The 22956-nt window shown below is 47.9% G+C and overlaps 2 protein-coding genes across 2 annotated transcripts in view; one reads left to right on the top strand and one right to left on the bottom strand.

Annotated features, from left to right (window-relative positions):
• The first annotated feature begins 1454 nt into the window (after positions 1-1454).
• Positions 1455-8161, top strand: PRR33 (proline rich 33). The gene is made up of 5 exons (XM_010154894.1): positions 1455-1493; positions 2282-2410; positions 6396-7715; positions 7884-7955; positions 8072-8161. Exons 1-5 carry the CDS (start codon positions 1455-1457, stop codon positions 8159-8161), a joined length of 1650 nt encoding a protein of 549 aa, XP_010153196.1.
• LOC104512053 (lymphocyte-specific protein 1-like) overlaps positions 2438-22956 on the bottom strand; it is a gene marked incomplete at its 5' end in the record, with an annotated part of 23257 nt that continues 2738 nt past the window's right edge. The window contains 9 exons of the mRNA XM_010154893.1: positions 2438-2605; positions 12083-12197; positions 13094-13174; positions 13987-14127; positions 14494-14575; positions 14737-14780; positions 17987-18112; positions 19044-19239; positions 22333-22422. Coding sequence (XP_010153195.1) covers positions 12108-12197; positions 13094-13174; positions 13987-14127; positions 14494-14575; positions 14737-14780; positions 17987-18112; positions 19044-19239; positions 22333-22422 — 850 coding nt within the window. The remainder of the gene's footprint in view (positions 2606-12082; positions 12198-13093; positions 13175-13986; positions 14128-14493; positions 14576-14736; positions 14781-17986; positions 18113-19043; positions 19240-22332; positions 22423-22956) is intronic.

Genomic DNA, 22956 nt, shown 5'->3' with positions numbered 1-22956 from the left:
TTGCAGAAAATATTCCCCTGGTAGATCTAGGTACCTCATAAAGAGCTACGCACATCTGTTCCAAGCCAGGTCTTTCCACGGTCTCTCGCAACCACTGCAGCACTCTGGTCTCCCCAGAGAGTTTCCACATAACCTGCTCATTTCTGTGCTGCAGCAGGAACCTGAATTACAGCAATTTTTTCTGTTGAAACCACATCTAGGTCCACACGGGTTTTCAGCAGGGAAAATATACCTTGCAAAATTAACCCGCCATAAAGAAGGAATCTCACATAAGCAGCCTTCAGGGCCTTTTCTGCACGCTCCGAGCTGGCAGGGCACAGGAATAGTTTCTAGCCATCCTCTCCATCAGTCAGCTGCAGAACAGAGTTGAAACAAATTGGTGCAACCAGTTTACATGCAGGTAAGGGCACATTACCACTGCTTTCACCTCGAACCAGGACATCTCTATACACTCCCCATTGCTACTGGTCTGGTCTCACTTGAAAATCCCAGCACAGCAGAGGAAGGGCTGAAGGGAGGAAGATGGGACCAGATGGTATCCATGCTCTGAGAAAAACAGTCTCCTTGAATTCCCACCTCCAGGAGGAGCTGAAGTAGAGGATAAAGGTACCAATAAACAGAAAGATGACAGCAAGAAGTACTATCTGAGAACTCTCTTGTTCCTAACACTTTAGGAAAGCATAGGTAAGGGCAGCACAAGCTATTTTCTGCCTCTACACTGTAGCAGTGTAATTACTTGGAAGGTCACCTCCATAAAAAGGTTTTGCATTAGATGGTTTTGGATAGGTTAGTCAGCTCATTAGAGTGCTGGGTTCCGGTACAGACAGTTATATTGACCTCATCTCAGCTGTATAAGCAGGACATAAAGAACATTTTTTTTTTATAGCAGACATCACCCATCATTTTTCGTTGAAGGAGCTAGTTTTTCTGCTTCTTCTAACTGACCACTCCACAGGAAGTCTTCTGCATGCTGTGCCATCTCTCACCCAAACACTGCTCATCTCCATTTTACAGTCAATTACCCTCAATAACAATGAAGAATGCAGCAAGATTACAAGGATCACCTAAAAATGGGGTAGGTACACAGAAAGCCCCTTTCCTGCATACATCAAACTCCTTTTTGTCTTGTCACTCTGCCTGGTGTTTCTTCAGCTCCACTTTCCACTCAGAGTTGCAGGGTCTTGGAAAACAGCTTTGCTGTAAGAACTCCTACATCAACAAAAACCTCAGAGTTGCCATCATTACAACATCTTCCTCAAATTTTATTAAATGCTTACAAAAAAAAAAAATCCAGGACACGCAGTAAATTTAAGCAGAAAGCAAACAGATGCAGAGGGAGAGAGAAGCCGCCCTCCTTCCAGAAGGGCAGAAACAACTTGCAAAATTATGTTGACGTAGGGGAATAAGGCAGGAATAAGACTTTAAAGGGGGGATAGGGGAAACATGCTAACACCATGAAGTACGAAGTCGTGGGGGAGCTCAGAAACATCCCTGTGAGCTGATTTACAAACCTTAGGCCCAAGGCCATACTGCCACTCTTTAGGGAATCAATTTACCCATGTTCACAGAGAGCCCTGACCTCCCAGAAGGAAGGGGGGGTGTCATCCCCATGACTAGGATGCCTTTTCACCGAGGCAGCTTCCAGCATAAGAGAAGCAGCTGTTTCCCAGATATCTTGTCCACCTCCAGGAGCATTGCAGGCATGTTATCAACATGCCCACCACCACTGACATTCAGAAGGAGAGTTTCAATCACTGGCACTGGAACCTAGAGGTTAAAGAACAAGCAAATCCTCTTCCCAAGGGAAGGAGACCATGCCAGTGATCAGCATTCCTCACCTAGGAATGGAGACCTCCAAACCACGTTGGACAGGGAGAGGAAGCTGCAGCTATTTGAAACAAAGCTGCTGTTGCCACTGCTGAGACACGAGGGGCAGGAACATGTTGGCTGGGGTACACAACTGTGATTAAATGATGATCTGGGAACCAAAGAAAAACACAGGACTAATTTGAATGGAATTGATGAACACAGAGACCAGTAGATGGAAGTCCCTCAAAACAGATGTTGTAGAGGGACAGAGGCTGTTTTGTAAACAGGGGAAGACCTCACCCACAGCTGGCACCAACAGGGTGAGAAGCAGTCCTTGCAGTCCCCTCACAATCAGGATCTGCCCACTGCCCTCCTTTCAGACACTGGTTATTTTACTGGGTTTTGTTGAGCTCCCTGTCTCCCACCACCCAGCAACCAAGAGCTATGAGAGTAGAAATTCTTCATCATGTAGCAAAAGCTCCGCCAGCTCGGCAGGGCAGCAGGTCCCTCTCTTCCAACACTTGAGCAAGAAGAGAGGGAGAAGAGCCAGATTAAAAAAAAAAAAGCCAAAGAGTCACAGAGAAAGTTAAAACAGGGATGGGTTTTGCCAGCTGCTCTAGTTCCTTTCATCCAACCAGAGGCAGCGTGGGGTATTGCTCACACCCCGAGAGGAGTCAGGCCGTACACCAGAGCAGACTGACATCAGGCAGGAGAAGAGAAACATCCTTCCATTATCTTCTGTGGAGCAGAGGAAATAGTGGCATTGAGGGTTGCATGGAGCCAGGACCAAGCTCAGCTGCAAGACAAGAAAACAAGTTTATACATATTGTTTGGCCTGCCATGAGCCATACCCCGAGCTATGTAGGGGATGCAGCTTGTCTAGCAAGTACAGGTGGTTTTCTCCCAACCATTTCCACAGATCCCTGTGAATCTTATCCCAACCATTTCCACAGATCCCTGTGAATCAGCCCATACGGTTTTGGTGCTGCAGGACAGCCAACTGTGCCGCATGCCCGTGGAGATCAGATGCCAAGGGCTGCCCGCCTGGCAGAGGCCAACTGCTCAGGCAGCGGGATGGATGTGCTTCTGCCCATCCATCTCCTCCCAAGGAGGGGTGAGGGGGGGAGGGTGTGTGGGATTAGCAGGTTTGCTTCGAGCCCCAAGAAAGCCACTAAAGCAAAGGGTATGTTCCTACAGCCCCCGGCAGCCACAGCTCTTCGCTTGGGCCATCTGCAGCAGTATCGGGTTCCTGCAGCTCTCGATCTGCTCCGTGAGTGACAGCTGGTGCAGCCAAGGGACTCCAGCGCATAAATGACTTTTCCATCGTGTGATAAATGACTCCTCCATGCCAACACTCTCCCTATCATTCCCAGTTTGGGATTGATTGCAGATGGCATGGAGTCCAGGAGAAAAGTTGGGGTCCAAGAGCAGGCAACCTCCCCTCCACCCACAGGCACTCAACCAGCAGCAGGGAAACTTAACCCTTTGAAAGCCTCTTGACTCAGATTCTAGCTCAATTACCTCCCCAATTATCATAAACCCACCCAAATTTCTCAGGCAGTATATTCCCTGTTGTCCCTGGGTTTTCAGCTGGGGTCTTTTCACTGGCAATAAAGCAAGTCCATCTGTCCCTTTGCTTTTGCTGCATTACACTGCAAGGGGGAAGATGCTCATAAATCTTCCTTATTGCAGAATTTCTCCTGAGCACACAAAGCTCTGAAGGAGACTCATCAGACAAAGCCAAGCATGACAGGGAAGGCAAATAAATTAAGAGCTAATTTCCTTTTGCTGTCTCTTAGCATCTCTCTGCCTTGCTAGTCAAATACAGACTCCAGCACAGTCACATGCCATGGAAGTTACCACCCACAAGGTCCCCAAGACCCACAGCAAGTTTCAAGTCAGATGGGATGCTGAGATAGTAGCAAGAGTGATATTAAGAGCACAGACTATTGTAGGTGACCACAAATCTGGAGGTTATAGGGCACAAAGCCTCTAACTTTGGGAACAGAGAGAGAGTTTTCCTGGTGCACACAGATTATCTACATTTCCCACTCCAAGAAGCCCCATGCCCTTCTCAGTAGCATCTGTCAGTTTGCAGCAAATCCCAGGCAAGATCCTGCTCTGACCCATGTGGGAAGCTGCATTTTTCTGGGGTGCAGCAGTCTGTAGGACAAAGAAAACATTCAAAGAGCTGATTAGTAGTTGGGAAGTTCACTGCCCTGCCTCTTTAGTATTCCCAACACAACAAGCCTGAAGCAGGTCAACCTTGTAATTCTGGCTTCCCAGTGCTGCTAGACCACAGCTCATCTTGTAGTACAGGCTGACCAGGGGACCACATTAAACTGGAGCAGATTAAATCATTCCACAATCAGCCCTAACATCAGATACGTGTACTAGCTCACCTTGCAGCAGATCAAAATCACCCAAGCAATTACCAATTCCTGTACAAACAGAACAGGCATAGTGTGGCACAAGAGCAAATATACACCTCTCCAACTGAGGTGTTTTGGCTTTCTGACCCAGAATAATCTAGAATATCCAGAAGGCTGAGGCAGAGAGCAGGTATATGATGCAGTAGGCTCTCAGCCTTTTTTTGGGCTGCTGCAGATTTGTTTCTAAGAGTAGCTATTGAAACAGAGCAAGTCCTAATCCCAGCCTTGTGTCTAAGGCATGAAGCTGATAAGCCGCTGGGAATGGCCAACAGTTGTCACCCCCAGCTGACACAAATCCCCTCCGAGCTCCTCACCAAAACAGTGGGAGGTTTCTCATGCCTGCAGCCAAAATAAACGCATCAGTTGGTAGCAGTACAGCACTTGCCAGACACTGCCCATCACAGCCTCTGCTCTGGAGGACAGCTCATCCACTGTGGTGAAGGCTGGACCCCGAAGGTTTTGCACCCCATATGCCAGGTCTTCAGTGCATTAATTTGCTCCTGAGATTTTTTTGGTTGGTTTTGGGGGTTTTTTTGGGTTTGTTTTTTGTGGGGTTTTTTGTTTGTTTGTGAGGTTTTTTGGTGGTGTTTGTTTTGGATTTGGGGGGGAGGTTGGGGTTTTTTTGGTTTTGTTTGGGGTTTTTTTTGAAAAAAAACAAAAAAACACCAAAACCAACACAAAACACCCAAAGAAAACCCCAAACCAAAAAACCCTCAAAAAAATCCCAAACTCAAACCAACCACCCCCACAAAAAAAAAAAAAGAGAAAGTGGGACTCTTCTTTTTCAGCTTTCCAGCCCAATGCTGACAGCAGCACTGCAAGCCCAAAGGCAACACTGGACACTTAAAACCAAATAGCTGTTCTGTGCTTTTGGGAGTTTTATTCAGGATCACTTTCCCACACAGTAGGTATCGTGCTACACACTAACCGGAGCGGGTTGGGAGCCACCAGGAACCAAGCAGAGCACATGCAATAGCCCCTCTGGGCAACCCTGACGTCACCCCACCTCTTTCTCCACCTTTCAGGATGCTGAGTTGCATCTAGCACCAGGGATTAAGAGGCTCAACGATTCATGTCTCATTTCATAGCAAAACTCAGCAACTCTGTGCTGAGTAAGAGCCAGGACAGAGAGAGATTTCTTTCTAGGGCCAGCCACAGAGTCACTGCAGATCAAAGGCTGTGTGTTCAGTATTCCCCAGCCTTGCTCAGGAAGAAAAAGAGGAAAACCAAGGATAGTTTTATCTTCTTATCCCCAGCGCAGGCCCTTAGCTCCACTGTGCAGGAAATCTGACCAGTGCTTACCAGAAAGAAGGGGAGATGGTGGTAAGCTAGCAACAGTGAGCTGGAACAGCAGCCATGCATCCCCACAGGAACAGCTCAGTGTTGGCCAAAGAGGTCCAGCTGCAATTGCCATTGGGGATAAGACCAAACTCAGACCACAATCCATTTCTGTTTCACTAAAGAACGGGTGATACAGGGAGGACAGTGGCAATGTTTCCCAAGAGAAAGAGAAAACTAGGTTTTATCTTAAAATCAGCACAGAAAGGGAAGGTCACCATTGTGTTTGACACAGTGTTGTGACAAAGCACTTCACCAGATAAACACAGCTTTACTTTAGGTCCTGTGTTTCACAGGGATGTCTTTCTGCTGGCTGAAATCAATCAAGGCCAGTATGGACTTTGACTCAAATGACACAGGTAGTTTATGGCTGTTATGTTGTACATAACATTGTAACAGAGTATTAATAACTGGAATTTGAAAAGTCATAAAACATTCCCAATTTGTGCCTCTGGAGAATGTTTCAAAGCTTCAAGATTTCAGACCTGCTCTGTTTCTCTTGACACTTCGTTTCAAATCTGGGTAGGACTCACCAAGACACCAATGTCAGGGGTCCCAAGGAGCTCTGACTGGATTTTGTGCAAACACCAGGAGCAGGAGCACTCCAGGTTCCCCCCAGTATGTCTCTTGCCCTGTCATCCCACCCTCAAGACTGGCTGAGGCTACCTTGGGAGATTAAGGAAACCAAGGCTGATGCTCTTTTCCCACAGTACTGACTCCATACTCACAGCATGTGGAGAAAGGAAGAGGAGTTCTTATCAGAGCCTAGTGCAGGGCTAAGCCCACACCAACTTTAAGCTTTGTGTTTTCTTCCAGGAGATGACAATGCTGATAACTGTATCATCCTCCATCCAGCCTGCTCCCATCCGCCATCACCTTGCTCCCCCTCCCACCCTACCAAAGCCCAGGAAGGACAACCTGCGGCTCCAGCAGCTGCTGAAGAAGGCAGCCAAGAAGAATGCTGTCCTAGCTTCAGAGCAAGCCAAGTCCTTTCGGTCCAGCCTCTCACCTGTGAACGAGGCCAGCTCTGACCTAGAACACAATGAGAGCGCTCCCCCAGCAGAGACCCCTGAAACCACAGCACTCCCCTCCGCCAGCCTCCCTACCCACCTCTCTGTCAAGCCCATCACCCACCGCGTCCCCTCCCCTTTCCGCAAGAGCAAGCCTTTCACGCTGAAGGTGACTGAGCAGAGGCGCATTGCTGAACACCTCATGCTCACAACCTCCCCAGCCATGCCCCTGCTACACAAGCCAGGAGCTCCCGAGACTCCGCAGCAGCTTGAAGGCATGGACACCCTTTCATCTACACACAACCCTTCGATATCTGTTCTTCCCCAGCCTCCTCCTTCCAGTACACCCAGGAAAGAAACGGCACCGGAGGTTACCTATGTCACCAAGGTGCACACTTATTTCCACAGCGTCAAGCCACCCAGGGCTAAGAAGTCCACATCAAATCAGACCCAAGGAACTGTCAGCCATGAAGACAAAAGGCCGTCCTCTCCAGCACCTGAAACAAGCCAATCTGAACCATCTCCAGGGCAGATACCCACCCCGCTCAATGACAGCAAGGCAGCGGCTCCCACACTGGAGCCTCCTCTCCTTTCTGCTGCAGAGGCAGAGTCTCCTAATCAAGCTCCCAGGCCTTCTCCTACTCAAGAGTCCATCAGGGCCCCTTCACCAAAGCCCAGCACCTCCAATGCCCACACCGATAAGCCTATAACCCATGGAAATGACACCAAAATACCTGGATCAGAGAGAGTTCCAGAATCACCCAAGCAAGATGGCAAGATCCTAAAACCATCAACACCCAGCACTCCCTGGAGGCAAGAACCCCCAGAGACAGCAACCCCAGCACAAGACAACAGAACTGGGGCCACCTCCACAGACACCAAGGCAGAACATGTCATTCAGCCTCAGATGACCCCCAGCTTACCAAACATCAGCCCTCCTCTCAAAGCTGAGCCAGCACTATCATCAGCAGAAGCAGCAAGACCACCTGGAGGCAATGTCAGTGGCTGGCACCGCCTCAAGAAGCACTTGATGGTGCAGCCAGAAGAACCCAACTTCCCAGAGCCTGAGCCAGAAAAGCTGGGACAGGAGGAAGGAAGCAAAGAGAAGGAGAGCTCTCAAGCAATCGTCAGTCGAGACCACAGGCTATTTAAATCAAGGGCCATGAGGATGTGGGATGCTATTTTATACCAGATGACCGTCAACAAGGAGAGGAAGCAGCAAGCAGAAGAGAAGAAGCTGCAAAAGGAAGAAAAATTCTCTCTTCCCCGCCGCTTGCCTATCCTTCTACATAAGCCACGCTTCGACGCACGGAAACTGAAGGAACTGGCTGCTAAACCCATGACAAAGATCACCACCGTGTTCGAAGTGAGCCGGTTTAGACCCAAAGCATCTGAGGAGCACATAAAGAGCTTTAACAGAACAGCATCAGGATGGTCAGTCAACTGAAGCCAAGCTGCTCCACCAGGCCCACATCTCTGCAGAGGTTCCTGCAGGCAGCCAAGCAATACAGCACCTATGACTATGTCTACTACCCAACAGAGCCAAGTGTAAGGAAAAAGAAAATTAAATAAAACCCCTCCGAGCCAGCAGCCTCATGCGGTGGGTTTAAAAGTTACTCTCCATATGTATATAAGCATAAATGCACAACATGCCACATCCACAGGACATAAGCCAGGAAAACAAACATGCACTTGTTTTAAAGCCAACAACGAGCACTGTTCGCAGTAATATGTGGAAGAGAGGGGAGGCACACAATGAAGAGGACAAATTGCCTGCAGAAAAAGCTCGGTTTAGAGGAGGAGGATAGAAACACAACAAAATAAATTCAGATTAAGACCAAGATAAATCCTAGAAGCAGAAACAGTTGTAGGTAAGACAACATGAAGGAATCTGGGTTACTCCATATCTCCTCCAGGGAGTCTTAGAAACTGAACTCAGAGGATACACACCATCTCTTTAGTTTCTACACTGAAAGTGCTGTGGAGGGCACCCCACACCCATTTGCTGAGAACACAGTAGAAACTCATCCTTTCACCCAAAGGATAGCATGAGGTATCCATCCTGCTCTCACATAGCAGTTCCCATACCTAAAAAAAAAAATACGGATCATTTGATGCCCTCCTAGGTCAGTCTACTAATGCATAGCGCACAGAAGACTACCTGTTGCACTGATCAAGTTCTGTTATATATTTTACCGTGCTTTAAGGGCAGCGGGGAGTTGGTGTTTTCACCATAACCAAGAGCCTGCTTTGGCACGTGGGTATGCTACGCTGTATTCAACAAGGTGCTGTTTTCCGGGGGTTTCTGCTAACCACACGTAGTCTCATTTTCAGGGGGAACGTCATGATAGTTGCATACCTACTGGTGCCTGATGTCCTGAAAAAAGGGTATTAAAAAAAAAATCCCCAACTCTGTCCATCCACAGAGACAACTGTGCTTTCCAGCATTAGTCACCCTTTGCATCTCCATCGCCACCAGGCTTATGAGAGCACGAGAGCTGGAGATCAGCTATTTCTGTTTCACAAGGGACTCTGTCATATGTTGGGATGTTCCTACACAGCTAATATAGGATTGCTATGTTTAGTCCAGATAGGAAACTTGATACACAGCTCCTTACATTCTCTCTGGGTGCAGAGGATGTGGAGCTGACTAAAATTTCCCCAAGCCAAACTGCAAACAGTCTTAAAAACAAAAGTCATCCTTTTGCTTTTTTGAAGTCTCCCAATTTTGCAATACTGCTATAAGAAGAGCTCAGTTACCATCAAAGTTTAGTGAAAGTTTTCACTTTGCTACTCTTATCCTCTGTTTTGTAACCCCTTCCCTATTCCAAAGGGGAGAGGAAAAAAAAAAAAAAGGAAGAATAACCCAAATATTTAAAGTTTGGATCACTCTGACCCCGTGGTTTTGCAAGAAAAAGCTGAAAAGAGGTAGGTTGGAAGTGTATCAGTAATCACAAGTGTATCCCAGGTAAGCCTTTACAGGATAACTTAACATGCTACAAGAGAAGGCTGCAGAGAAAGATCAACACAGCAACAAAATCAGAGTGCAGCATAAAAGGTGTAGAATGCCTAACGCAGATAAAGGTGTGATAAAATGGCACCTTACTGTAGCACAGCTCGGTGGATGCCTCTGCACAAGGGTCTGCATTCAGAAGATCCATGGCATTAGCATGAAAACAGCCAATACTGATTACACTTGGGAGACCAAGTCAATCTGACTAGAGAAGATGATTTCAGAAGCAACTGTGCTTTAATCCACTCAGTCCTGCAGCAAGGATGAATCCTGAACAAACCAGTGACTCTCACATAAGGCTTATGTTTTCATCTGCTGGACTTCCCACTGGGCTGCATCCACAATCCATCTCCACTGCACAGGGGTGGAGAATCACCAGTGGGAGAGCAATTCCCACAGTGGGAAGCAGAGGGAGGCAGGTTTGGCTGTATGGTTTAGCCCTTCTGCCCCAAGAGGGAAAGGCAGAAGCGTACAGCAGGCATGGCGAGTCCTGGAGAGTCAGACCCTGTCACGAGAGCATTGCAGAGGAGAGAACAGATGCCTGGAGGCAACAGCTATCTGCCAGCAGCTCTGAGCTGGGAGCCACTGCAGCATGTCCCATGCTGAGCAAGGAAATGGGAATGTCGCTGGGCACAGAGTTTGGTTGTTTTTCAATGTCAAACAGCCTCAGGCAGTTGGTATGAGCCCAAATTGCCACGTAAAGACCACCTCTTGCTCTGCAGACTGCTCAGAGGACCTGCAGCTCAGGAAGGGAGGTGAGAAAGAAAAAAACTGAACCTGTGCTCAAGCAACTAGAAAGCTGAGGAGGTGGTGTTGAGCGAGTGACATGGGGGTGAGCCAGAAGGGTTTAGGAGTGGGAAAAAAAAAAAGGTAAGGTGACCCAGCAATAAGGAGAAGGGATGAACATAGTTCAAGAGAGTGGAGAAGAGCTGGGGGAGCAGTGACCTCACAGCACTCAAAACAGCTGAAAACTTAAGAGAAACAAGCCAAGATCCTTCAGCCAGGGCAGTCATTTTGCTATTCAGTGTCAAAAATAAACTTCCCTTGTAAATGAGACCATAGGGCAACAGTGTTGTGCTGTAGCTGTTTGGAGTACTGGGTAGATCCTAGAGGACATGCCATGACAGTCACAGACCTTTTGAGGCAGAGTGCAGGAAAGACCAGAGTCATGGGCACTTTCCTTTGAGCTGCTTGCAGAAGCTCAGCTAGTGCAAGCAAAGCCTGCTGACAGCCTAGGATGCCACCGGGTGTATCAAAACAGACTTAAGGAAAAAGAAGAGGACTGATGAAAGATGAGCCTTCACCTAAGTTTCTGAAAGCCACCAGCAGAGAAGCAAGTTGAGGATACAAGTCATACAGTCTCCCTCCTTCTGGATATCTAGAAACATAGCTTTGGGCAGGCTTGGTCTTGTACTCTTGCCCATCTCAAAGTGGTATCCAAGAGATCATTCTCTTCTAAATGGGCACCACAAAAGGAAAAAAAAAAAAAAATAAAAAACCAAACAATGCACTACACTCAGAAACCAGCTCCTTGAGGGAAAAAAAGGAACACAGCCCCCAGAAGAATTCAGAAACAAAAGGTGTTTTGTAGCAGACAGCTATTTGTAAGCTTGGCCATGAAATAAAGCCTCTTTTTTATAGTAGGAAAAAGAGATTAAGCTTGTTTTCACTCCAACAACTTCCGCTCCTCTCACTGTGCCAGATGCTGCCTGGTTGGATCCAACCAGTTATCACCTCTCGCTACACCGTTCCTCCTCATTGCTGCAACCCTCTACTATCATGCACTCCTGATAACCACCAGCATATCTGTTAACATAACCACAACATAAGCATGAGCTCCAAAGACTGTTTCAAGAGGGCACAGGGACAGCCACTCAGCTCTCTGCCTTCCCCCTTGCTGCACAGAAGACTGTCCTTTCTGCTCCCCTAGTCTACCCAGCACAGCAGATGTCATGTCCTGCTCACTCCAGCTGTACTATGGGCTGGTTCCAAAAGGTTACTGAAATCATTGAAAGTTCTTCCTTTGATTAATTCAGTAAATCTGGGAATTGGACCCCAGAATCATTTGAATTTCAGAAGCACATCAGCCCCCATACTCAGCCAGAAAGACCTCCAGCTATCTACTTCTTGCAACATAAGAGAGCATAAGAAAAAGCAGCAGAGACTGTTCCTTTGAACTAGCAAAGGCAAACACATCTCCACCCAAACAGCAGTACCTGAGGGACTTATTCTGCAGATTAAACTAACACAGGTATCCAGCTTCCTAGCAGCACCAGAAAGTCAAAGACCAAAGCAAACTCCTCCTGTGTATCTGCTCCCTCCCAGCTCAGAGTCAGGCATGTGCCCAGAAGCAGGGCTCCAGCTGTGATCATACAGTACCATCCAACTTACCTCAAGTACAGCTGGCAGAAATAACCCCAAATTCTTGCCAGAACAGCACCAGGGGTTTGTTACACAGCATAAGGTCATACCTCACCTACCTGGTTAATGAGTTCTCCAGGCATGCTATTGCTCTGCAGCGTCATCTATCAACACCTTCTTGTACTGACCATGGCCTGTGGCAACAAATTTATACTTCTTGCCAGAAGGATTGGACTGAACAGGAGAGAAAGAAAGAGCCAAAGTCAGCATTCTTCTCCCTCAAATAGGCAGTCAAGATCAAATAACTGAAGCCAGAGGAGCATGTGATACAGTTGTCTATAATTTCAGAGGGTTTGGAGAGGGCCTACTCCACTCCCTTCTCGCCCTTTCCATGTAAAATCTTTGTACAGCCCAACCACCACTTTCTGTAAGTGGAAGGTAACACAGCAAGCACGGGATGTGTAATGGGAAAGGGAAGATGCAATGCCAGGCATCGCTAGGGAGGGCTCATCCAAGAGCCTAGACCCCCCAAACCAGGGTTGGTTTCACCCACGGCAAGAACCAGTTTCGTTTACCACATACTGCAGCAGTACTGACCCAGGAACAGACGAGCTACTTTGATCTTCCTCTCCAAGCCTGGATAGTTTGAGCAGCAACTGTTTGCTGCATTTTAATAAGCATTCCCATAAGCATACCAGTAGGCACAAAGCCACAGATCCATCTGCAAGCATTGATACTGTCTTAGGTTCAGTTCCACTTGATTTTACATGTTTTCTTTAATCTCGAGATTAAAAAGTATAACAAGAGCAAAGTAGCTCACATTTGCAGTTCAGTTTGAGGCTAGAAGGCTGGGCCTTCAGCCTTCTGACCCCACGGGGCGAGAAGAACATGCTATTCAAGAGACCCTTCAGTATTACTAGTTATAAAACAATTTTTGACCCTATTTTAACTAGGGCTGAAGTGCTAGCAGCTCACTGTTAGGAAGAGCTCTTAGGTATGTGATTGCATAGATACAGGCAGCCCTTATCCCTACAGAACAATATCTTCTCAATACTTCCAACCCAGCCAAGAGGTCTTCTCTTTTTCACAGCAAAGCAAGTGTTTTCATACTCACACAGATACCAACTCACCTTGACATTGGTCTCAGGTTTGGGACTGCCCTTCTGTTCCCAAAGGCTTCTTTTACTCACAATATCTCCAGCCACGATATCCTGAGAAGATGATGTTCTCGTTACCCTTCACTGCTAACACTACTGAACACACGTTTGTTCACGTCCCTTGCAAACCCACACATCTGACCTCCTTCATTATTTACAAAACCTCATCATCTGATCTATGACAGCTGCAGCAAAAAAAACCGACTGAAAACTTCTTCCTATTCCCAGTATATCTTATGTTTTCCTCTCTCATTCTTTTCAACAAAAGCCTGGATCAGAGATCCAAGATGTTTATTTCCTTAAGTTCATTAGCTATGTAAGACATGTTAACATCAAAGTTTTTTTGTGTGGGAGGAATTTTGCTCACATAAACACAGATTTACAACCCATGTGTTACAGAATCGGCCCCACTCACAATGACCAGAAAGTGAAATTGAGAGTAAATACATGATACTCTTTGCATTTTACAATTTTACAAGACTTATCATCTTGCTGCTAGATCCAACTCTGTGCTCAACAACTGGAGTTCAGCCCTAGCTCCTGCAGAAGATACACACATTTTCCACACCAGCCGAATTTATTCCCTTTTCAAAGCAGAGCCTCAGCCAGCAGCACAGGGGCTTCCCTAACTGTACCTTCCAAGGAACAGATCAGGGCCCCAGCACAGATGAAGTGAAGCTCTGAGGTGCAAAGCCTTGCATCCTGATGGAGGTGATCAGATTTCCGGTACAGATGACTTCAGAACTGGTGGGGAGGGACCACCAATGAGCTGTACCAACAGGCTAACACACATGCAACAGAAGATGTGCCCAGAGGCCAGGCCCTCTTCCCCTGCACAAGCAAGGCAAATCCCGCACATGCCATACCTTACAGGGCGAGGACTTCACGGCAGACTGAGCTGCAACCTCTCCAGTCTCCCAGAGGCTTTTTGTACTGGCTACCACCATGCTTGTGGTGGGAAGATCAAGAGATGGCTGTCGGACAGGTTTTGGAGTCTTTGTGGATGTCTGGAAAATAAATGGAGAAAGATCACTGTCAAGGAGCGTGTGCTTTTTTTCCTTTTCCCTATAACTGGAAGTCCTCAGGGATGGGGGATTGTAGGAGACTTGTAGGGTCTTGCTAGTTCCTAGCAAGGTGAGATTCTCTCACCCTTTAAGCAGGGAACATGAGGAAACAAGGATGGCAAAGGTCCCTGAAGAAACCTACTTTTATAGTCTGGAGGGAGATAGAGACAGGAGAAAGGGATGCTCCCATCCACAAGGGGATAAAGTTGTCACCTCCCAGATGGTAAAATTAAGGCATGGTGGGAGAGCAGTGCCCAGCAAAGAGGGGTCCTTGGAGGGTGGGGACAGAGAGACAATACAGCAGCTCACCTCAATAGCCTGTGTGTACTGCTCCAGCCTGTCATCAATCTTCGACACAGGCAGGGGAGGCTGGGTCTTCTTTATGCTGTTACTGGAGAGCAAAGGAGAGAAGAGCATTGAGGGGATCTCCTGGTGTCTTGGGCAGCAGGGAGGACTTGGAGGGCCACAGGCAGCCTGTCACTCCTGCCCTTCCCCACAGCAGTGCCCTCCAGCATCCTGCATTTGGAGGAAAGGCTTTACCCCAAGGTCAACCCTAGCAATACCTTTATTGTCAGCGACTCGGTTCTGTCCGTGATCTAAAGTGGGAGAAAGAAGACAAAGATATTACTTTTTTCCATGGACCTCAAATGGATGTTGGACACCTCAGCTGACAATGGTTCAACCACTTCTAACCAAAATCTGGGTGAGGGAGTAGGGAAGAGAAGTGCCTCACTCAGTCTCATGTTCCCACACTGGTCACAGAGACAGCAAGCATCCCCCTCGCAATGCAGGTGAGCAGAATCCCAAGCAAAAGTACCTGTGCACAGCAGCAGCCCAACTAGTTTCAGGGGCAACACAACAATGTGCAGCTTGACTGACAGCTGAAGCAGCAATCAAGACCATTTTCCCTGCTCAAGGACCAGCTATCTTTCTCAGACACAAGAGAGAAAGTGGTAAGTGTGGAAAGACAAGGGGAAAAACTAGAGGTGCTGCCAGCCACGACTGCAGATGAGGAGCCAAGCATGAGAGCAGCACAGGCATGAGTTACATCAGCTTATCCACACCACAGGGCACACAGACAGGGCAATTCAGCAGGTGGAGCCACCCGTAAGGCAGCTCTTCAGGTCAAGCCTTCAGGAAAGAGTTTTGCACAAGAGGCTCCTGTGCAACAACTCTTCAGCCAGGACAGGAAGGCAAGCAAACACTTCACAGCCACTGAACAGAGGAAAGCTGAAGTGTTGCTAAACCTCACAGCTCTTTCACCGCCCAGGAAAGAAGAACACAGAAAAATCACTCTCAAGTCAAAGGAGAGGCTATTTCTTAACAGCAGCTCCTACAGAGCAGAGGAGCAGCAACCAAGCAACAAAGGTCTTCTCTCCCCATATACTGCTCTCTGTGCCACAGGAAACATCACCTGCTGAGTTAGCAGATAAATGCAGTGCTAAGTGCTCATTTCAGGATCTTTTTAGGTTGCCAGTACTAGATGTTAACAAAGCAGAGGACAAGACAGTGTCACAAAGAGGACACATTTAACAGCTGTGCCCAAGAGCACAACTACCAAGGAACAGTACAGCCCTGACTAACAGAACTGTCCCAAGGAGAGTCACCCTGCAGGGTTCCAACACAGCAATGTGACATATATCCCACCAGCCAGAAGGTTCTGCTGGGCAGGCTGTCTACCTGCTGCCAGCTCACCCCTTCCCATGGTGCTGGAGGAGTTGGTGCTTGCCTCAGCAGTGACTTCAGAGACTGGGTTGCCCATCCCTCTGGGACACTGATTGGCAAAGCTGGCACCTCATGGGGCATAACAGCACCTGAAAGGGGAATCCAATCGATCCCTGCCCACGTCTCTGCTCCAACTACAAGTAGATATCAATAGGAAAAACACCCTTGCCAACACTGCAGGTGCAAACCACCCTTCTGAAATGTTAAAAACAAGCATCAGGTTAAACGCAGAGGGGCCTAGAAACAGTCTGTAAGTGACAGTAGCTCTTAACATGATAATCTAGGTGGGAACAAACTTCCCTTAAGCTATTTGGAGACCACTTCCTTCAGCCCCATAGGACAAGTCTTTGCATCGAGTCATGCATTCCTCTGTTCAAAGCACTTCCTGAATGCCAGAAGAAACCAGTCACTTAGCCAGCCTCGGCTCTCTGAACCCCAAACAGCCCCATCACACTGCAACCCAGCACACTGCCTGCCCCAGATGTGCACCTGGGCCTCCACCAGCCACAGCTGGCAGGGGAGCTCACTGCAGATGCTCTTGTCTGTCCACTACAAGCAGTGTTTCTACCAAGCAAAGTTTAATTCTTGCTGTTCACACAAAGCCCTACTAGCAGGGGTGTTAAGATCCACCTTCCTTTGGAAATGTCCCAAGCTCATAGTTCTCCTGAACAGCTTTACATTCAGTTTTGTGTATTGGGGAGCTCTGACATCACCATTATAAAACACAGAGATTGTATTTCTAAACCTTTCCCTGGGCCAGCAGCAGCAGTTAAGTTCAGGTCAGGAAGCTTTGTGTGTTTTGGGGTTGTAATGATGCAAGCTTCATCACATAAACGGCACTGGAACACTCCCACATTTCCCGACTAGTGCCACTTCTAGGGATATGTTTTAGCCATCCCCACCCCACTTTTCAAACCTAACATTATCACATGGCCTGCACCCAAACACACGCTTTCTCCCCTCTTTTTATTTGACTTTTAAACGATTTCTCCACACATAAACGGCACTGGAACACTCCCACATTCCCTGCCTAGTGCCACTTCTAGGGATATGTTTTAGCCATCCCCACCCCACTTTTCAAACCTAACATTATCACATGGCCTGCACCCAAACACACGCTTTCTCCCCTCTTTTTGACTTTTAAACAATTTCTCCATTAAGATCAAGAATCTGATGGCTGTAGATGACGAAACTTTCCTCTTACAATCTATTTACTGGTACAAGAGGAAGTGCTCAAACAATCCTCCTCATCCAGAAACATTGCCTAAGAAGCAAATAGCAGAGATCTAAATGCAAAAAAAGCAAAGATAATACCAACAGCAGATTAACAGGCTACCCAGTCTCCTCACCCTTTCTCTCACTGCTACAATCAACAAACTTAGGGCTTACACAGACAAAAAGCCATTCACTACAAAAACCACTTACCTGTATCTATTGTATTTAAAAGCACACACACAGAACTGAGGATTTGTAGTAAATGCAGCAAAAGTCATAAGACGCAATTCAGGTGGTGTTAAAAATGTGAGTTTTGCAAGAGCATCCATGCAGACAGATGTGATTGGGGAAAGACAAGATGTTTCAGAGATCGGGAATCTCAGTTTGTTTAAAAACTTAAGTCATACTTTCTGATTTTATTGTAAGAAAGATAGGGAAATTCCAGTGCTTCAAGTTTGGGGGAGGGGATTTTTGATGGGGAAGGGAAATTTCATTTTCTGACTAAGTTTGTGTCATCTTTGATTGAATTCACACGTATACAATTCAAAGTACAGACATCTTTCTGCATATTACACTATTCCCTGGAGTCCTCAATGAACTTTAGACTTTTACAGTGATTGGCAAAGTATACACGAGAGACAGTTACAGCCTCCAACAGCTGAATCAGGCAAAGTAGGAGGAAAGGAGGTTGACAACCAAGGAAGATGAGGGAAACAGATGAAGTGATTTGTCCCAGCCTACAGCAGAAGCAGGATAACAGAACTACATTACTGCAAGCCCTGGGTCATCTTTCCTTGTCATTAGTTAGGTGTTCTATTGTGGTGATTGCCATCACCTCCAGAGGGGCCTGAGGAACACAAACCTTCATGGAGCACACTGCACTGTTGTCAGAGCACAGCTCCTCCTCTTCCAGGCTAGCAGGACTGGGGGCCTTCTGGCGTTTTTCTGGTGTTTCTTCTTCATCTTCGTTTCTCCTTCTCTTCTTTTCCTGAGTGCAGAAAATGAACAAGCCAGGAAGTGAGCTGATCGAACTGCTTACTACGCAATAAAAGTGATTTTTCCCCATCTCCCAGGCTTCCTGCTTTACACCAAACAAACACATGAGCATAGAAAGTTTGAGTTCACATCATCTAATTTTGAAACATACAGGGGAAAAGCTCATGTGTCATTGGAGGGTGGGAGGGAAATCAGAGATATTTTGCAGATTCAAGGTTCCAAAAAGATATGGAAGGGGGTCCTTGCATCAGTTAATAAAGATTTATTACCATACAGAGAGGGAGCAGCTGCCTTTAGAATAAGTGACTAGAAACAATCACACACACAGTTCAAATGCAAAAGGCATACTAGCCTCAGCAAGTCAAAACCCATTTACAACAAAAGACATTTGAAGCTCAACCACCCTAACACGCTTGTACCGCTCAAGTTCCAGCTTTGTCTCTCTTGTTAACTGGGAATTACACCTCATTAGAAGAGCAAAGAAAGAAAACCTCAGCTGGGAGCAATGCAAGATTTAGAGATACATCAAGCCAAAGTGCTCCAAAGGTGTAATAAAGGCTGGGGAGAGGAAAAACAAGCAGTAAAATTTGATTCTCCTGAAGAACCACTCACTGCCCACAAAACCACAGGAAAAATAATACTACTTTCCTTCTCAGTGTTTCAGGGACATGACTAAACCATCACAAACTCCATGAGCAAACACAGTACCCTCACAAGAGGGCAGGGCCCACCTGCAGGGACTCCCAGAAGGCACATTAGCAAGAGTGGCACCAACCCCAGGTTACTCTGGGAAACCATGTCTGTGTGGGCTCAACACCCAGCAGCGTAAACAGTAATGATGAGCTGAGTTCTTGGAGAGCAGCCCCCAGCTCCATCTCTCCCACCAGCTCCGTGGAAAGAAGGTCAACTCCTCCTGACCCCACCTCTTGCCCAGCGTTCTCCTCTTCCTCCTGCTCTTGGACCTGTTCTTCCCCCTGGTACAGTCTCTCTTCCTCCCTGATAACCACATTCTCCTCCTGAATCTCCTCCGGGCTTTCCCGATCCAGCTGGATCTGCTCCAGTTTGACTTCAGCTTCCCTCACACCACTGTCCTCTTCTTCATATGACTGTCGTGGAGACCTAGAGGTAGAAAAAGAGAGGTCAAAGAAGCAAAACGTTGTTACGAGCCTACAGACCTCTAGAAATTAAATTTTATCATTCCCCCAAGCTTACAGCTTGCTGGGTGTTTCACACCAGGGCTCACAGCCACTTCATAGTCCCATCCAGATCCAGGTGCCCAGATTTAACAGCAGCCACATCACACTCCCACACTTTTAATGTCCAAGACACAACTCGAGCTGTGGCAGAGCTGAAGGTATCTGCAGCCTTCCAGCCTCACTGCAAGCAAGACCCTCAGGAAAACAAGAGATCAGACTTTCACTCAGACCCCAGGTAGAGAGGACACTGCCACCAAGATGTGGTGCTGGCTCAATTCTCTGCTCAGCTACAGCCAAAATCCCAGGTGAACCAGCCCGCTCTGTGTTCCTGCTGCACAGAGCTCTGACACTGCCCCCACAGCTCCCAGCATCAGTTCAACGTGGAGCAGCAAACACAGCCTTCCCCTGCCTGAACTCATCTTCCATGTCAACAGAGCCTCGTGCTGGAGGAGGATCCAACCAACATGTGAACAGGCTTCCCGATATTCCTCTTCTCCCTGACTCCAGCTAAACTGCAGGGCAGGACTGCACAGCCACTCACATGGGTGGTGGGTTTCTTGGTTTACAAGGCAAGTGCTGTGCAAGCAACGCTGTACCTACACCCGACCCCAAACCTCAGCTTTGCCCACTGGGATAAATTACTCCTATACTCACGTCACAGCCCAGAAAACCAAAGGAGTCCCAAAGAAGCCAGGGTCACCCCTTGTCTTAGGGTTAAAAAAAACAGTGGGGTTTGTACAAGAGGATTCCTCCAGGTATCTGAGGCTACAGAGAGGAGACCCAGGAGTATGTTTAAACAATCACCGTTGCAAAGCAGAGCAGCCCACGCCTTTGGGCACAGAGTCAGTGGGAGCACGTAACCCCAAGGTTCTCACTGGCTCACATGCACCAAGACGTTATTACCATCTTACTTTCCCCAGCTAAATAACAGCTTTCTCCTCCCACACTTTTCTTAGAAAATCACCCAGCTTGTGACAGCAAGGTTGGAGAGCAGGCTAGCAGGCAGCTGCCAGAGTGCAAGGCTGATTCACTGCTTCTACCTCACCAGCCAGCACCAAAATATGAAAAAAGGTCAAGCAAGACTTCTCCACCCACATTTCTGTTGCTGGGATGGCAGCTCACAAGACAGCCACTGTCCAGCCCTCCTCACTGACCACACAGGGGAAAAAGATGATGCATATGCTGGCTCGCTTGGCTTGCAACTAATCATCCTCCCATGCCAGCAGTCACCCACGGCAAACAGGCCCTGAAGGACCAGGTGACTAGTTTCACTTAGCCAGGATGCCAGCAATGCCACCAGCTAAAGAGCAAGCTCATATTAAAAATTAAGCCAGCAAATATGATGCAGGCTATAGGATGCCTTTTGCACCACAGCAGGTTTAGATCGGAGGCAGCTAGTCTGACGCAGCTCCCACGCTCTTGCATGCGGCTGATAGCATCGATACCCACCGCAAAGTGGGGATCCAGAACCATAAAGGGAATATGCCTAGTCCCAAGGCCTTCAAGGAATGCACAAGCTGCTTCAGCTCCATCCAACAGACAGCAACTGTCTCCATCGCATTCATAGCCACCACCACCAAAAGGTCCTTTGCACAAAAAACCAGGGCTTGCTCCATATTCACTTAAGCAGGAGAGGGGGAAGTTGGGAAGCCCCAGCCACACACACAGCCTACCTGCGCTCACACCACACTCTAAGCCTGTCCCTCAGGAGAGCGAGGGCAAGACTGCTGAAGAAACAGGCTGCCACTGCCTAGGAAACAAGCCCAGCTTTTGCAAAAAGCCCACTCCCAGCAAGCCCACGGTGTCTGAGTCCCTTCAGCTGCCTCTCCCAAGCAGCCTCCCGCCAAAAACCTGCTCAGCTACAGCTGCTGCCTTTAAAGCACTGCTCCTCTCTGATGGGCTTCATTGCCCACAGATGCCAGGTCCCCTGCTCCGCACCCTCCTGCCCCACTACAGAATTAACACAAGCATCGCATAAAAACCCCAAGAGCAATTTCTGCAGTGAATAACGCATCTCTTCCAGCTAATTCTCTTTTTGAAGGTCAGGGAGGGAATAGCAGCAGCCTTTCTCTTCAAACAAGCTCTTTGCAAGGGGAGTGGAAAAGAGGCAGCATGCCAAAAAACGGATGGGGCTGATTTCTAATTGCTCCCACAGATGTGATGATCAAGGCTGTGGCAAGGTGCTTGAGCAATGCTTGTGGGGTCAGGGCCGCAAAGGTACAGCTTGCAGAGTGGTTTAGCTACAGTGTTTGGAAAAAAAGTAAGAAAGAGGCGAGCTCTATTTATTTCTTCAGCAGTAAATATTAATCTTAGGCATTTTTTCAGTCTCAGGGGTAAAGAAGAGGCTGTGTCAGCACAGGGGCAAAATTCCCTATAAAAGCAAGCTGCTGAGAGCTCAGTCACAGAGTTCACATTCAGGTAGGTGGTGTCCAAGGGAAGTGGTTAAGGCAGGAGTTTGGTTCAGCTCAGCAAGGAGAGAGTGATGGAAGATGAGAGCTAAACAGCTGGCACACAAGCACCACTCAGGGCTCTTCGCTGCCTCTTTGCCTCTGCTGAAAGACAAGTCAAGCACAAGGTGGGCTGGGGCCATGACACCCACTATGCTGACATGAGCCAGGAAGCAGCAATAACTTAGAACAGCTTTTTAGACTGGTCTGGATTATGTTAGAGGCCATTTCAGCCCCTGCAGCAGCTCAGGTGGCTTAAATCTGCTGTTGTCACTCTTCCAAACCCAGGCGTCCTGGCAGGCTGCCATTGCTTGGAGTGCAAAGCTCAATCCAAACATCCCTGAAGCCTGGGGCAGTCCCTGAGCCTGTTCCTCGCTGCTAGCCCAAATGGCAGGCGGAGAGCATCTGTCCCAGCAGTCCAGGCCTGTCCTGCCCCACTGATGATCCAGCCTCTGGCCTTGTTCTTATGCATGCTAGACTTGACCTGGGCTTGGTCACCTGCCCCGGGGATGATCCTCTCACTGGGCACGTTGGTTCCCCTCCCCTCAGTCTGGCTGTGTCCTACCCACCTCTGTTTGCGCTGCTCGAGCTTCTGGGACCAGTCACTGAACCCCTCATCTTCCTCCAGCTCCGAAGTTCCGGATGGCTTAAAGTCATAGCTGAAACAGAGCAAGAAGGAAAATTAGGATGAAAGAGATGCAAAAATCCCCGAATCTCAGCTGAAAGAGCCCCAGACCCCTTCCCTCCCTCCAGTTATTGCATCTCCTTTCCTCTGGCTGTTTCCTAAAATCCACTTGATCTTTATCCTCCGTTACAGGAAAGATGCCTTTGCCACATGCTTAGGAGTGCCCTTGTACAAAGGGGTTCTCTCGGGGCATCACTGCAAGGTGGAAGGGAAGAAGGAGCAGCTCCGTGTTTGCAGCAGAATCACTCTGCTGCCTGCCTGGTCTCTGGAGCCACAGGCAGGAAGGCAAATGACAAGCAGCACATCAAAACCAAAAAGTCCATGGTTTTCTTCTGCACTGGAGCTGGCCCTAGCTTGTTTGGACCAGAGATGTGTCACACTCAGTTGCTGCTTGTCCTATGCTTGTACGCAGCCCCCTAGAAAAGACATCAGCAGGAGCTGGCCTGAACAGATCACTGGATTAGGAAGGCATGAAGACCCAAAGATTAGGAACCCAAGTTCTGGGTTG

Source organism: Eurypyga helias, unplaced genomic scaffold (assembly GCF_000690775.1).
Source record: "Eurypyga helias isolate BGI_N326 unplaced genomic scaffold, ASM69077v1 scaffold17827, whole genome shotgun sequence".
NCBI lineage: Eukaryota > Metazoa > Chordata > Aves > Eurypygiformes > Eurypygidae > Eurypyga > Eurypyga helias.
Note: the sequence above shows the minus strand (reverse complement) of the source record. Positions and strands in the feature narration are given on the sequence as shown.

Bases quoted from the DNA above. Each gene is read 5' to 3' on its own strand.
- PRR33 (XM_010154894.1), top strand. From the start codon at position 1,455: ATGAAGTACGAAGTCGTGGGGGAGCTCAGAAACATCCCT. The intron at 7,716-7,883 runs GTCAGTCGAGAC...CTTCTACATAAG, and splicing joins AGGAGAGCTCTCAAGCAATC to CCACGCTTCGACGCACGGAA. The intron at 7,956-8,071 runs GTGAGCCGGTTT...ACATCTCTGCAG, and splicing joins AGATCACCACCGTGTTCGAA to AGGTTCCTGCAGGCAGCCAA.